Genomic DNA, 16,023 nt, shown 5'->3' with positions numbered 1-16,023 from the left:
GTTCACGTGGATTCAAATTCACTAACCCTCAGTGACGCGAAACCCTACCCCCATCGCAACCCCATTCTCCCCCTCCAACCCCCCTCTACTCCCTCTCTGCTCCCTACTCCAACACCACCACCCCCAACCACCTCTGACTGCCGCACCATCACCAACCACCCAGAACCACCGCGCCGCCCACCCCCTTCTTCCTCCTTCTTCCCCCCTTTTCTTCCCTTTTCTTCTCCCCCTCCGCCACTGCCCCCACCACGACCGAACCACCACCGCCCGTGGCCAGCCACCGCCACCGAGCCATCACCATTACCCCAACCCGAAACCCCTACCACCAAACAGCCATCACCGCCGTGCCAACCGCCCTTCACCGCCGCGTCCGCACCACCACCATCACACCCCCGCCATCTCTCTGCTCCCTACCTTAGTTCATACGCCTACCAGGTTCCGCCGAACGCCATTTTTCCTTCATTCGTAGTTAGTTGCCCATTTTTCATTTTATGTTCAAACCTAGGATAGTTAGAGATGCATGTTGTAGTGGATTCTAAGTGGTTAGGTAGCTAGGATGTGGTTAGTGGATTTAGGCCTGATAATTGCGCCGTACTTGTTGCTTGCTTTACCTATTCTGCAATTCTGTTCTGCCTGTGATGTTAGTATTGTTCATATGATGTTCTTACTTCTCATGCTGCTATTGAGACTGCTCTTTCATGTTCATATTATTTGCAGCTTTATGAACTGTCCTGCTTGCTGTTTATTACCCGGGAACATCCAATTTTCGGCGGAATGCTGCCTAATTTTCTGCAAATTGTTTCCTTCTCAATCATGTATTGGTTTTGGCAATTTTAACTTTTGCATTCCTTAGCTTTTACCAAACCAATTAATGAATGCACGGGCCAGCATTCTTATTCCTTTTGTTTTCCCGGTTAATAACTCGCATTATTGATGATTAGATTTCAATTTTTGCTATTTCTGTATCTATATGAATCACCAACAACCTGATTTTCTTGCTTGAATATGAGTTAATTGTTGCTTAAAATTGTGAAATTCTTGTTACTTAGAAAACCAATCATCATATCACTTACTTTAAACTTTCTTTCTCCTAATGCGCTGATTTCCACTTTCTAACCCCTTTTTCAATTTTAACCACTTTTAACTTTCTAACTCCCACCTCTGCTTTTTGACTAACTCTTTCAACTTTTTAACTCATGGCATGATTATTGTTTCTCCTAATTAACAAGTATTCTACTCATAATATATTTTGGATTGTGATTTCTCATCTCAGATTTTTTTAACTCCGACACAATCCAAAATATACATTTATTTAACTCATTTCATTATTCTACTGCCCTTTTGCCACTATGTGATTATATTACTATTATTCTATTTGCCTACTTGTTTTCCTGCTTTTGTTCTTCAATTATATCCTGGAATTTCTATTTTTCAGGATGTCGGACTCTCAGTGCAAAGGCAAAGGCAAAGCCACCACTGGCAAAAGAAAAAGAGGCGAACCCTCTATGTCCATCCTGGACATTCTGCATGATGACTCCTGGCGGGAAAAGCACTTTATCCCGCAGGAGAAGGCTGACCAGCTCCTCCCTGCCAATGATCCCATTCAATTTGCAAACAGATACTGTGAGCTGAAGTATCCAGTATTTGCTACCTCCAGGAACCTATACCTGGAAAGGACTCTGAAAATCTCATAAGAACTACAGCAGTACACCTCCGATCAGATCAAACAGAGAGGCTGGTTCTTCTTGGAGAGAAACTTGACAGAGGTCAATGCTTTCTGTGTAAGAGAGTTTTACTGTAACTATTTCAAGACTTCCCTGGATGCAGTGCACCTCAGAGGGAAACAGATACTGGTCACTGAGGAAGCCATTGAGGACATTCTACAGCTTCAGCCTAAGTCAGATAAGCCTGATGGTTACCAAAAGGCTGAAGAGGACATGCGCTTTCTGAGATTTGACTGGGATGCTGTCAAGCAGAGGATAGCCCTTGATCCGACTGTCCCATGGGTCATGGGAAAGAACACAGCTATGCCTAAGGGAATCAAGCTGATGTATCTGAATGATGAGGCTCGGCTCTGGCACCAGATCCTGAGCAACTTTATTATGCCGAGTACTCATGAGACAGAGCTGCCTGCCGCTATGATCACCCTCCTCTGGTGTGTGATGGAGGGTAAGGACCTGTATCTTCCATGGTTCATCCGGTATTACATGGCCAAGGTCCATGTCAGAGGCACTCTCCCCTTCCCATATCTGATTACACAGCTCGGCCGTCGAGCTGATGTGCCTTGGGAGCTGGTTGATGAGAAGCCACCTGCTGCAGACTGCAAGAAGATCATTCCTCACAGCAGGAAGTTTCAGGCTTTGGGTTACAGACCCTCATTCCTCACCGTTTCTGATGAGACAGCCACACCATCACTTGCCCCTTCTTCATCTACTGTTGCCCCAGCTACCACCACTGCACCTCCACCCGCCTCAGAGCCCGTTTACCACCTCGTGCACCGCTTATTCCAGCAGTTGGAACAGATGGAGCACCGCAACAAGCGGCGATATGAGAGATCTGAGCGTCGCAACAAGCGACGCTATGAGCACCTCAAGATGATGATCCGATCTGGCAGCGACTTCCCCTCCGAGCCTGACACAGAATCAGAGCCATCTGAGGAGGAGGCGGACGAGCATGAGGAGGAGACCCATCCACAGAGAAAGGCTGAACAGGCAGGCCCAGAGCAGGCTACACCACAACAGGAAGAGCCACACCAGATACAGACCGCCGATCCAGCAATTCCTATACAGTCAGAGCCTCCACTGTAGTAGACAGATCCTCCTACTCTCATCCAGTCTGCAGATCTTCAGACCACCACAGAGACACCAGCAGCCCATCCTTCCAGTGATGACACTCCTTCACACCCAGCTTGAGTGAGCATCGAGGACGATGCTACATTTTAAGTGTGGAGAGGTCGCCATCCCTGGCATATATTTTTGGTGAACCACTATAGACTCTTTTTATCTTATTTTGTTATTTTATCTGTATTTTTATCTTTATTTTTATTTTTCAGTACTTATACATTGTTCTTTTGCTGTATTTCTACTTTATTTCCGCATTTTGCACTCTAGTTCATATTTTAGCCATTTAGTTTAGTTGCAATTCTAAAGTTATTAGTTATAGAACATGTGGATTAATTAGTATAGTTTACCCTTTTAGCATATAACAGTTTGGTTTAATTGAAAATAAAAGGAAGTAAACTAGAGACTTTAATAGAATCAAAACAATCCACACACCTTGTATATATAGCATTACATGTTAGTTAGTTAACAACATTTCTTCAAGGAGGAACACTAAAACTTTAAAGCCACCCAAAAATTTTTACATTGAGAATAATAGGAACTCTTAAATTTTTACTTGCATGACATACATAACTGATATATGATTTTTGAGCTGAAGAACACATAGCCTGTGAGTTTTGAGTTTAATTGTATGGTTACATTCAAACCATAAATTTTATTCCTGTGTGTTTTGCCCTTCTTTTTTATTCTGGTGTTCTTTATTTTGTTTTAATCTATATGTCCAATTATAGAATATAGATACATACCAAGAAAGTGATTGAGGCCATCATTTGAATTTTTTCTCACTTATCCCAAATTAGCCTACCTTTTACATCACCCTTGTTAGCCCCCTTGAGCTTCTAAATCCCCTTCTGTTCTATAACCACATTACTAGCCTTAAGCAGAAAAACAAAATAACAATCCTTGGTTAGCTTAAGATAGATATTGTGTACAATTTAAGAATAGGGAACTTTTATGGGAACATGGGATGATAGAAACAAAGTAGAAATTTAAAAAGAATAAGATGTTTCAAAACAAAAATTTGGGAAGCATGCTCATGTGAAATAAATAAAAACAATTACCAGGTGCATAAAAAAATTATTTAAATAAAAGGGATACAAAAATTCTCCATTTGCAAAAATAAAAAGAATCAGTGCACATGGGACAAAATAAAATGTAATGCATGAGTTTGCAATACAAAGAGGGGAAATTAGGGCAAATAGGTTAAGGAACCTTAAAACTATATAGAATATGTATGTTAGGTGAGATCTTAGATTAATCAAGGATTCACTTATTAGCTCATTTAACCTTATACATATACCCTTACCTTTACTTTGGCCTCATTACAACCTTGAAAAAGACCTCATGATTTTTGTATGCCTATATTCTATAACTGTTGATTGGTTAGATGAAGAACAAAGTTATAGAAAGTAAGGATAAAAAGAAGACTAGAGTGATTAACCCAATAAACACTGAGTGACTAGAGAGTAAACACAAAATCTAGTGAGGGTTCAATAGCTCATCACCATATATCTTTTCTTAATTGTTAATTATCTTGCAAGTTTGTGAAATATTTTTACCCATCTCAATTGTACAAGTGCTTTAACATTATATAGGGTTTGGCTATGCATATATGATTTCTTGAAGATATGAATTAATTTAACTACATATAAGCTTTATATACAAGTGAATAACAATTAGAATTGCATGATTCATTTAGGTAGTTGCATTTAGAATGGATCGCATTGCATGAAATTCCACCACTTTACCTTACTCTTTATCTTGGATTTAGCATGAGGACATGCTATTGTTTAAGTGTGGGGAGGTTGATAAACCCATATTTTATGATATATTTTGTGCTCCATTTAAGTGATTTATTCAACCCTTCACCCACTTATTCATGTAATTTGCACAATTTTACTTTCCCTTCCTTATTATGTGATATATGTGAAAAACATATTTTAATTATCTTAATTACCTTTTATTACCATTCGATGCCGTGAGTTGTGTGTTGAGTAGTTTCAGATCTTCTAAGGCAGGAATGACTTGAAGGATGAAAAGGAAATGTACAAAAATGGTAACAACACTCATTGCACTGCACAACGCGTCATACCTTAGTAACTGATTCCCGTGCCTATCTGTCCCACAGCTTGCTGATGCCGTCCATTCTTTGGTGTCCTTGCACCAACGCCTCAGTATCAAACCTGGTGGGATTTCTTCCATACCCTCGTACTTCATCACGTAGAATATGTGGCAGCAAGGAATACCTTCACTGTTCCATATCATGCAATCACATTCAATCTTTGGCTCGTTCGGATCGTAAAGCACCTTGCGGACCCTTCGACGGTTCTCCATGTTTGAGAACTTGTACACGGGCATCATGCTTATGCTGTCTTTTCCCAAAAATAATAAACTCCCAACCCTCTTTATTTGTTTCCTAACCTCCTTGAAGACTTCCCTGGTGTATATATTCGAAGGAAACAGCTCTGTTATCAAGACCTGTCGTCAGAACGGGCGTGTAGTACGACGAATAACATTGCGCTGTGACCTCATTGTTGCAGTAATCTTTCACCACCCTATCCAAGCTGTGAACCAATTCCAGAAGGCTATTTGTCGACTTAAGGAACCCTTTGACGAATGCATTTATGCCCTCACACCTATAAGTTGTCCTGTAGCTGGCGCAAAAAGTACCCCGTAGATATGCCGTTGCCCAACTATGTCTTAGTTCATAGGTGCTTTTGACCCAGCTGTTGTTCATTAATCCTAGATTCTCCACGGCCGTCCTCCAATACTCCTCAAACTCCGCAATATCGAAGTTTGCGTAAACTGCCTTCTTGAACACCTTCCTAAATTCAAGTTCTTTCACCCTCAAGACACAGTTTTCCAAGTGCCACCGCATAGGCGATACCTGGCTAAAGGAAGCACATTCGTAATTGCTGCCCGCATGGCTTTATCCCCGTCAGTGACCACAATGGAAGGCTTCTTGTTATCCATGACATCAAGAATATTCAACAACACCCACCTATATGTACGGACATCCTCGTCCTCCAGCAATGCAAAACCAAAAATCGCCATCTGCTTGTGGTGATTTGATCCAGAGAACACAACTAGAGGCTTCTTGTACTTATTGGACCGGTATGTTGCATCAAATGCAACCACGTCACCGAACAACTGATAATCCTCCATCATCTGCCTGTCCACCCAGAATAGGCTACCAAGCCGGTCCTCTACTGTTTTGGTATATCTGGCGACCGTCATCATGTCAGCATTGGCCTTGCCTTCCAAATAACTTATCGTTGCTGCTGCATCTCTGTCATTAATTTGTGCTATTCTTTGGCTGTCAACATAATTATACAGATCCCTCTTCGTAAACCGAAGCATCCCATAGCCCCCTGACTGCCTGGCCATGTAAGTCATAATCTTCGATGTGGCAATCCCAAACTTTTTTAGACTATCAACTTTAGCCTTATCAGACTCACTCAAATTCTGATGACTAGGAAGAAGATGACTAAACATGGTTGTAGCCAGAGGGTGGTTGTGATTGTTGTCTATCCTCTGGACTTTCCAAACCTGGTCTTGCATGTCATAGTAAATTTTCATCTTTGCAAAACAACCCGTCCGACTCTCCAACTTCTCCTCCCGTACTCGCTCTGGACGATCATAGTGTTTCTCATGCCTTGTGCCTTGACAGTGACAAAAAAAAAGTCTCGTCTTACCAAGACACCGTTTATTTGAGCCGCGTCACCCTTCCTTACACCGAACCCCCGTAGTCGGGCAAATTGTTTGTATGCCGCATAAGCCTCTTCCTCGGTACTAAATACTTTGTCGACAAAATTCTCTGTGGACCTAAAACTGGGAGCATCACCCTGACAAGTCTCTGGGTCTGAGCCGACGCCGTTCTCGTGGGCATCATCACCCATTTCAACAGTCTCAGACCCATTCCCGAACGAGTCGTTCTCGTCATCCCCACTCGAACAAGACACACGAAAATACTCTTCTTCACTAAGCCAATCTGAATCATCCTCTACCCCCGTGAACTGGAAGTTCGAATCCATCTTCAACAACAAAGGAAGTCAATCACCTGGAAAATGTTTAGTCAGCAAATAACTTGTCGTTAGCAGGCTAAGCAACTGATTAAAGGGTGTTATATTATGCTATGCATATGTAAATAGCTAAACGAAACTTTAACAGCAACGGGTGTTCGTCACGCTACATTTTTTGCATCTCGACCGAATGCAATGACTAGTCCCAGAGGGGAGACACGCTGTAATAATCTCGAATCAAATACACCTTAACAACCAGTTAATATTCAAATAATTAAACACACATCAACTATCTGTCGTTAAATACAACTGCATATTTAACGCATGTTAAATAACCGGTGGACTCATGAAGAACTTTACAACAACAACAAACTTACATATAGTCGTACCCAATCTTGGGACAGTGTGTGCCTACAACGAATAAGCTTATTTGTGTTTCAGCGTTCCGTTAATTGACATTATAAGAAGAACCAAAACAAAAAAAAGGTTTGGGTGCCGTGCTCTTTCACAGTTTTAATATAGGAAATGATTTCTTCCAAAAAGAGATTACATAATTATTGTTACAATAGGTCCCTTTGGTGTGGGAGCAGGCAGTCAATCTAATGAATCGAGCATCTCCTCTTTCATCATCTATTTTAGTTATTATTGTCAACTTCAAAAATTGAAAAAACAATAGCCTTAGGCGACAAAGACAACAATATAGTACAATGCAAGAGATAACTAATGTCACTCGTGTTCTCTTCCATCTTATGGGACACATCTTCATATACTGGAACTACAAATCTTCCAAGTGATAAATACCCGCATCAAAGAATGCAACTCAACCAAAAGAACACATCAACAAAAGCCCTACTGTTTTCAGCCAATTCTCACTAACCGGTCACATAATTTTGTATTTGTATCTTTCTTGTGACACAAACAAGACATACTAATAGACTAAAACTTCCCACGTTTCTACTTATACTTGCTCAAGACTATTCACTTGTTACTTACAGTATCTAGGATCTCACAATAAAAAGCCACAAACATGTACAAATATGTTATATTAGCACTCTTTCCTATCACAATTAACTTCTTGTTTTCCGTAATTTCATTTTCATTCTAACTATCTTGCCAAAACCATAAAAGGGTACCTTCAAGTTTTTTGATCTCCCATTTTCAAGATACTCATCAGGCTGCGCCGTTGGGGGAAACACTCTGTAACTACCCTTGTCACCTCAGATGCTTGCAAGATCAAAGACACTCAAAAGTTAGTTCAAGGGGTCTTCCGCCACCGCAGTAATTTCAGCCTTCGAAAAAAGCTATGGCAATATTGATTAGTACGACTAGCATTAGTCTTGTTAGCAAATGAGATGGTACAAAAATGACTTTCACTTACATACAGTTAAAGTACCAAAAGAAAGGAGCGTTTGAATAGCACATTTTACAACAAGTCAACCTTGCAGCAAGAGTTTGATCAACAATAGAAATTTGAAGCATGGCATTGCCCATGATGCATACACACCAGACACGACTCCCATGGCTAAGAACTTAATCAAATGTGTATTATGTGCTACATATTAGTTCCGTTGCATACTTATATATATATATATATATACTTGATAGCATACTTATTCATCTTATTAGGTAGATGACTGATTTCATGTATTTTATACAATGACTATCTACACTATGTAAAGAACACTTAAACGTTAAACATAAAAGACATAGAGGGATAAGAAATTTGAGCCATACTTAGCAATTCTAAATGAATCCCATAAGTCTATTACTACACGAATTCCGTATTAAGTTATTGTTTAGACAAGTTGCCATCCTAGTGATAGAAATTCAAAAGAGGGAAAGTACGAAGGCAATATAATGTTCACGAAAACTGGATAACCACATACTCATGCTCCTTAGTGAAACCCAAAACCAAAAAAAAATGCAACGGAAGTTTTCAACAAATTTCTCGATTCAATTAAACTCACTACACCCTATGATCCAAACCTCTAAAGTAAGACACTGTTCTAAATACAGTATAAGCCAACAGAGCAAAAACACCCTATTCCATACCTGGGACGACCCCCAAGGTAGCACAGCATCAGCTTTCGACTGCGCCTGCAGCGGCAGCGTCTAACGGACACCAGCAGTCACCGCTAGAGTTGGTTTGAAGGCGTCGACCTCCGCTGCGCCAACACCTTCAGCGTCGGTATCCCTGTCCCTCGAACCTAGGGCTTCGTTTTTGGGCACAACATCTTCCTCAGTGCTTCGCCCTCCATGGATGCATTAGGGTATGCGTTTCTCTTTTTTTTTTTTTTACCTCCCATTCAGAAAGAAAAAAATAAAATCCATCTTCTTTGGATACCCGAATTGTTTTTGTTGGCAAAGCCCACCTAGACAAGTCCACCAACGCCACTCCCACCAAAAAACCTTGGCTAACGGCTCAGCCACCACTCCCCTCAACCGGGAGACAAGCCCTGCACCAGCAGAGCAACGTGTCAATCTAACACCCAGTTAGACAAAAAATCTGTAAATCTGTATTAATTTGAATCTATTCCATAGATTGACCCAAAATTAAAACATTGTGTCCCGACACCTCAACCGGTTTCATCCTGGGCATCAAATGCTTGATGAATAAGGTCATAATCTAATAGTTATATGTTGATAAAATTGTTCAAATTTCAAATTATAATAATTAAATAAAATCATAAAAAGATATACAATTTAAAAAATCACCACTAATAAATTTAGACAACACTTATTAATCCCTTGAATAATAATATTCAATTTGTTTCCTAAATTACATACGAGTCTCAATTTAGTCCTTAAAATTTTAATTTTAGAGACTAAATAAAAATAATTAAAACTTTAGAGACTAAATTGAGACTCACGTGCAAGTTTAGAGACCAAATTGAGTTTTAACTCTTAATCCCTTACTCTTTTGTAGGATAACTGTCAGCAACCACCATCATCTGCATGAAATTAACATCCACCATCATCAACAGTTACATGGTCGTCATAATTCATAAGAATTAAAACTTTTACATTAGTAAACTTAGAAGAATTCATGCTAATATCACTATAAGAATATGACCGATTAGCTACTATAAAAAGAGTCGTAAAATCATCACTAATCTGACGCAACATATAATTTGTGACGAGTTAGTTACCGCCTAACAACTAATGCTTTCCTTGCTAATTACAAGTCGTAGATCAGTGAGATAAACACAACAGTCGCTAATTCATTGGAAAATTTGTTATCTACCGAATAGATAGTCGCAAATCCACCACTAAAGTAAAAGCTAATTCCATAGAAGAAATAGACTGAACAGTAGTCGCTAATTAGTGACAAACTCTACTGCACACTACAAAAAATTTAATCTTTACCGACAAATATTTAGCGGCCATATTAATATAGCTATAATTTCTCTTGTTAAATGACTTTTTTCCCGGCAAATAAATAATTGCCTTTAATACTTCATTTGTAACGGCAATTACATGAATGGCCACTAACTAATTATTAACTTTGCCGGTAGTTCTTCTTCTTTCAATCCTTTTTTAATTATTTTAATTATAAATAATATCACTTTCACCGTTGAAGCCATTTTCTCATTTCTCACATTTCATCCCTCTTTACTGTATCAGTGCCTCCATCACCTCACTTTGCTATTGCAACCTCTTCACTTCGCCGTCGCTGCCATCTCCTCCTCTTCCTCACACCAAGTTCTACACCGAACGACTCAAGTAACATTCTTGGCTACCACCTCATCCTCAATCTGCGTTGGTTGTCGCTAGTTCATGTCACAGTCTCTGTCGATGGCTTGTAGCCTCATGTGGTGGTTTCTATCGCCGCCTCTGTCATACATTATGATCTCTAGTTTCAGTTCGCACCTCAGTAACCTTTTCATCCATCTCTTATTCAATTGTGGTTCCTTATTTGAGAAATTCTCATTTTCTAGGGTTTATGTGATTCATGCTAACTAATACATTCTTGCATATCATCATGCACCGATTTTTATGCCCCAGGAGAAATTAATTTGAAATTTGGAATTGCTTGTGTGAGGCTGGCTTTAGGCTCAGTGAATTTGCATACTCACCATTTCGGTCCTCCTTTAAAGATGTCAACCATGGCACCTGAATCATACAAGGAGGCAGTCCTTCAGGCAAAAGAACATATTAAGGCAGGGGATATTCACTTTGGTAGTGGAAAAATTCCAGCCTTGTTTCTTGCATTCTGTTAATCTATAATCTCCTCCTCTATTGGTTGCTGTTTTGTTTGTTATCAGTTTTGAATTTCATTCTTGCTCTGTTTTTTAGATGTTCTCCAAAAAATTTTAATTAATATAAATAATTATAATTATTTTTGTAAATGAAAGTGGAGAACAGAATAATGAGGATTTAAAGAAGAGTGAAGTGACAACATGTGACACCTTTCCCTTCTTATTAAGTCAAGATTGATGATCAGAGTCAATTTAACCCTCCAGAAAAGTGCACCATTAATTGAATCATGCAAAGTCCAGATGAAATATACATGAGTTTTGCTGTTTGGTGTGACTTGTGGACTTAACTGATCCAGTCAAGTACTTTTTCCAGGCCTAATTGCAGTTTCAGAAGGGGAGAAAATATGTAAGTAAGATCATTCTTGAATCCTATGTTAAGGAAACTATTGCTTTAGACACACACTAATGTCTCCCATCATTTTCATTAGGCATCTACTGTTTTAAACTTAATTATTGTACTGTCAAATATGTTTATCATTATTGAATCAATTGGGATCTATCTATGGCCAAAAATCATGTGAGTTTTAATGTAATGTAGGACTCAGTTTCATTAATTATAGTTGTTTTCTTATTGGTTTTTTTCTTTTCATAGTTGCAGAGAGGCAAAGGAGAACCAAAACCCCATTATAGTAATGGCAAAGGATAAGGGATTCTCTATCTTGGATAATAGATTTGGGTATGACAAGAAGAGTGACACTGATATTATGTATCCTATGTATTTTGGTGTTTCTTGTGTGTTTTTTGCACTCCAAGCACTCACAAAATCACATGTTGAGGTTGAAAAATAGAGTGAAATCCATGACAGCATACTCCAAGGGAGTGCACAGCTGCTTGGGTTGATTGTGTGGAAGGTTCAGAAAGGGGTTCCGGATGGGGAAGAATATAGGTCTTCAAGCTCAGGAATGCTGAGAGGGAGATTAAGAATCTCAAGAAGATGTGGCATGAGGATGCAAAGGCCAATGAGAAAGTTGTGGGGATCTTTGCTACACAGGAGCATAGTTGGTTGCATGAAAGGCGAAAACTTCGGCAGCACATTGGGGCTCTGATGAATGAGCTGAGAGTGTTTGAAAAGAAAAAGGATGAGGCTGTCTCTGAAATGAGCCAAAAATTGAAGGAAATAGAGGATTTGCTGGAGTCCAGGGACAAAGTGATTCAAGAAGGGGAGCAGAAGAGGAAGGAGTTGGAGGAAAATCTTGCAAAGGCTGAAAGGGAAGCAGAAGAATTGAGAGAATCTGTTAAGCTTGAAGCTCAGGAACACTCCTCTGATCTCAGGAAGCACAAAACTGCCTTCATTGAGCTGGTGTCAAACCAACGGCAGCTAGAAGCGAAGCTTGGCCGCGCCATGAAGCAGTTGGAGGCTGCAAAGCAGGAGCTCGGTTCAGTCTTGGAGAAGAAGGAGGAGTCAGAATTGTTGGCCCAAAAATTGTCTATTGAGATTGTATTTTGGTTGAACTTTTGCATTTGTGTCTTTATGCATCCGACATGTTCGATGAAATGCTTCATCCATCTAAGGAAATCAAGGTAAACCTTTATGCTTATTCCTTTGAGTCTCTATCTTAGTGTATGTTAAGTTTCAATTTTAGGGTTTGTGTAATCATGAAATTCTTATTCATTTGTTTGTAAACTTAATAGTTGTCTTGCAATATAGTTTGAGTCATGAAAATGTAAAAGCTTATTACGAGAAAGAATAAGGTGTTACATATATTCCTAATTTATATGTTCAATTAATCCTCTGCTGCTGTGTGTAATAATTCTTTTGTACTTTTATTTTAATTCTTAAAAGCAAATCATTGTTTCTTATCCTAATAATAGGTAAGAGATATAAAGGTAGCATATAGGATTGAATTGAATAGGAAAGTTTATTATTACTATAGCTAACTAGTTTATTATGTAATTGAAGTTAAAATGAACAAAACTTGAAATAAAATAGTTATGCAGACTTCAAACACATTTGCTTTGCTTCATTTGATTTGGAGCTTTGACTATAAATAGAACAATGCAAAATGCTTTTGGTTAGCTGAGTGACGTGTTTCTTCTAGCTTTTATATGGATTTTTCAGATAGACATAGAAATCAAATCCTACAGAATGCTATTAGTTATTTGACATGGTATTGTACCTTTTCTCTCATATATTTCAGGGTAAATTCAACTCCGGTAAATCAACGGTGATTAATGCACTTCTTGGGGAAAGATACCTGAAAGAGGGAGTTGTTCCAACTACTAATGAGAAAGAAGTAATTCGGTTAATTTCTTGATTCTGTTTTGTTTCTTCCTTGTCCTGTACGAATATCACAATTTTTATATTATAGACTTGCATAATATATTCTATCCAATTGTATGTGCTCTGAGTAATTCTTTTACATTCATTTTTAAAACAGATGACAATTGTTGATACGCTTGGAACTAATGTGATTCTTCAGAGGCAACAACGTCTCACAGAGGAATTCGTACCACGCGCTGACTTGTGACACAAGATTGCCGATATGCCAAGCAGGACTTAGCTGCAGTGAATGGTATTGTCAATAGTGTAAATGATTTTGCAATGGATATGGAAACCGAGAGCCTTTCTTGGAGGAGACAAACTTCTTCTTTGGTAATTGGTATGTTTTAAGTTCATAATTTTTTTAATCATGACAATTTGTTTTCCTCTTAATTGATTTGCTATTGGTATGCTGTGGGATATTACCAGATTGAGACTACAAAATCACGTGCTATGGAGCTCATTGAATCTACTTTACTATTGTCAAATCTTGATATTGTCAAATCTCTTACCAATTTGCCGTAGGAGTTAAGGCTGTGACATCCTTTTCTTCAAATTCCAGCTTTCTCACAAGCTGATATCATCCCTCAAGCTTCACTTGGTCCAATAATAATGGTAATGAAGGCATATATTATTAGTTGTATGCTTTATATATTTTTTTAGGATTCTTTAAATTTTTTATATGTATAAATTAAAGTTTTCAAACGCTAAGTAGTTCTTTATTTACACATATATTTTAATCTGCATAGTTTTTATAATAATATACACTCATTTTTCAACAATTTTAGGTTGTAAAAAGCAAGTTCTTATAGCTAACTTGTATAGGTTTATCTGGCTACAAGGAGTGCAATGAATAAGGGTCAGGCAGGGAGAAGGGATTGCTAAAGTTTTTCTGAGCATTATTTTATTACTTTCTTTTTTCCACTGCCATCACTTTAATTCTGACGTATACAGTTATCATGAGGGAACAAACTATATACGTAAGCCCAAATTCAAATACATGTTCTGTGAAAAGCTTTCATAACATAAAGATATTTGTTCAAGCTTGGAAGTGATTTTAGCTTTGATTGAATGGTGTTACTGTTTATTACTTTCTATTAAAACTGAGATGCAGAACTAGCTAGGATAGGATGTGGATTGATGGAAGATAGTATTGGTTATTTAGATGTATGATATGATTTGTTTCTTATCTGCATGTGGCTCTTGTCATATTTTGCTGAAGAGTGTTCTGATTGAACCAACAAGTAGAAATACTGGCATCGGATTAGCTTTCATGGCCGTAGCCAAGGGTTACAAGGTCAAAATTACAATGCCTGCTTCAATGAGTCTCGAAAGGAGAATCACTCTGTTGGCTTTCGGGGCTGAGTTGGTTCTGACAGACCCTGCAAAGGGAATGAAGAGATTGTGGCTAAGACTTCCAATTCCTACATGCCTCAGCAATTTGTGTATATAATGTAGATTTACTCTTAAATCCTTTTTTTCTTGTAGTATTTGTGTTGTTTAAATTTGTATTATGTTTTATTACTTTTCAACAGAAAGTTTTGTATAAATATTTTGAATTTAATAAAATATTTTATTTTGTAATAATTAATTTTAGTATATTTATATTATGTACAATAATAATAATTGTTGGTAAAAATTTGAAATTTTAGAAAAAGGATAGGTTGTTATTTCTAAAAGAGTGAGTATAATTAAAAAAGTTTTAAGATTTTAGCGGCAATAGTAATGGCAACTAAAAGTGAATAACATAATTTTAGAATTATTTTTAGTGGCCATATAAATTGCCGGTAAAATGGGTTTTGGCGGCAATAGTAATTGCCACTAAAAGTGAATAACATTGCAATATTAGAATTACTTTTAGTGGCCATATAAATTGCCAAAAAAATGGCCGCTAAAACTTTTATACTTTTTGCGGCCATTAAAAAGGTTTTTACCGGCAAATGTTATAATTGCCGCTAAAACCTTTTAGCGGCGAAGCATAAGACGGCTAATGTCTAATTGCCGGTAAATGTATTAGCGGCTATTTTTATTGCCGCTAAAAGCAAAATAAATGGCCGCTAAAAGTGATTATTTTTGTAGTGGCAGCAGAATAATCGCTAAATGAAAACTAACTTCGTAGACAAAATGGAATGCTTAGTTGACGCTAATTAGCGAGGAATTTTTTCGAACATAACTCATCGCAAGTTGTTTGCTAATATAATCACAAATCTATCACATTTTGTAGCAAATCTATAGCTAATCTTTGAAAATCCTTAATTAAATTTGTAGGAATTTTGTCGCTAAACTAAAGCTATTCTAAATGAAAAAGTAGAGTTATGAAGTAGTCACTAACTTACTAGGAAATAATATGTAGCCAATTAGTTGCAATACTATCTCAAAATGTCATCTTAAATTCCTTTTAAACTAGTAACAAATCGATAGATATCTAATAAATGTTTCAATTGCAATAGAGTCTTTAATTTGTCACCATCATCAACAACAGGTATGTCGCTAATTTTTCTAGAATATTAGTTAGAATGATAACTTCGTCACTATACTAAAACAACAGCATATTATGTTTCTATTTTAGTGATTGAACTAAAAGATTATAACGCATACAAATAAAATCAGTTTATAAAAATTATACATGTTTAAATAAAATT

At 37.8% G+C, this 16,023-nt stretch overlaps 1 protein-coding gene and 1 pseudogene across 1 annotated transcript; one reads left to right on the top strand and one right to left on the bottom strand.

Moving 5' to 3' along the window:
- Positions 1-5,256: 5,256 nt before the first annotated feature.
- LOC107610704 (protein FAR1-RELATED SEQUENCE 5-like) lies at positions 5,257-6,080 on the bottom strand (annotated as a pseudogene).
- A 5,975-nt stretch (positions 6,081-12,055) lies between these two features.
- Positions 12,056-13,290, top strand: LOC107614209 (uncharacterized). The gene is made up of 2 exons (XM_021109075.2): positions 12,056-12,642; positions 13,260-13,290. The coding sequence occupies exons 1-2, from the start codon at positions 12,056-12,058 to the stop codon at positions 13,288-13,290; spliced, it is 618 nt and encodes a 205-aa protein (XP_020964734.1).
- Positions 13,291-16,023: the final 2,733 nt, after the last annotated feature.

Source organism: Arachis ipaensis, chromosome B8 (assembly GCF_059453495.1).
Source record: "Arachis ipaensis isolate K30076 ecotype BB chromosome B8, ASM5945349v1, whole genome shotgun sequence".
Classification (NCBI taxonomy): Eukaryota; Viridiplantae; Streptophyta; class Magnoliopsida; order Fabales; family Fabaceae; genus Arachis; species Arachis ipaensis.
This window is presented reverse-complemented; position numbering and strand designations above follow the sequence as displayed.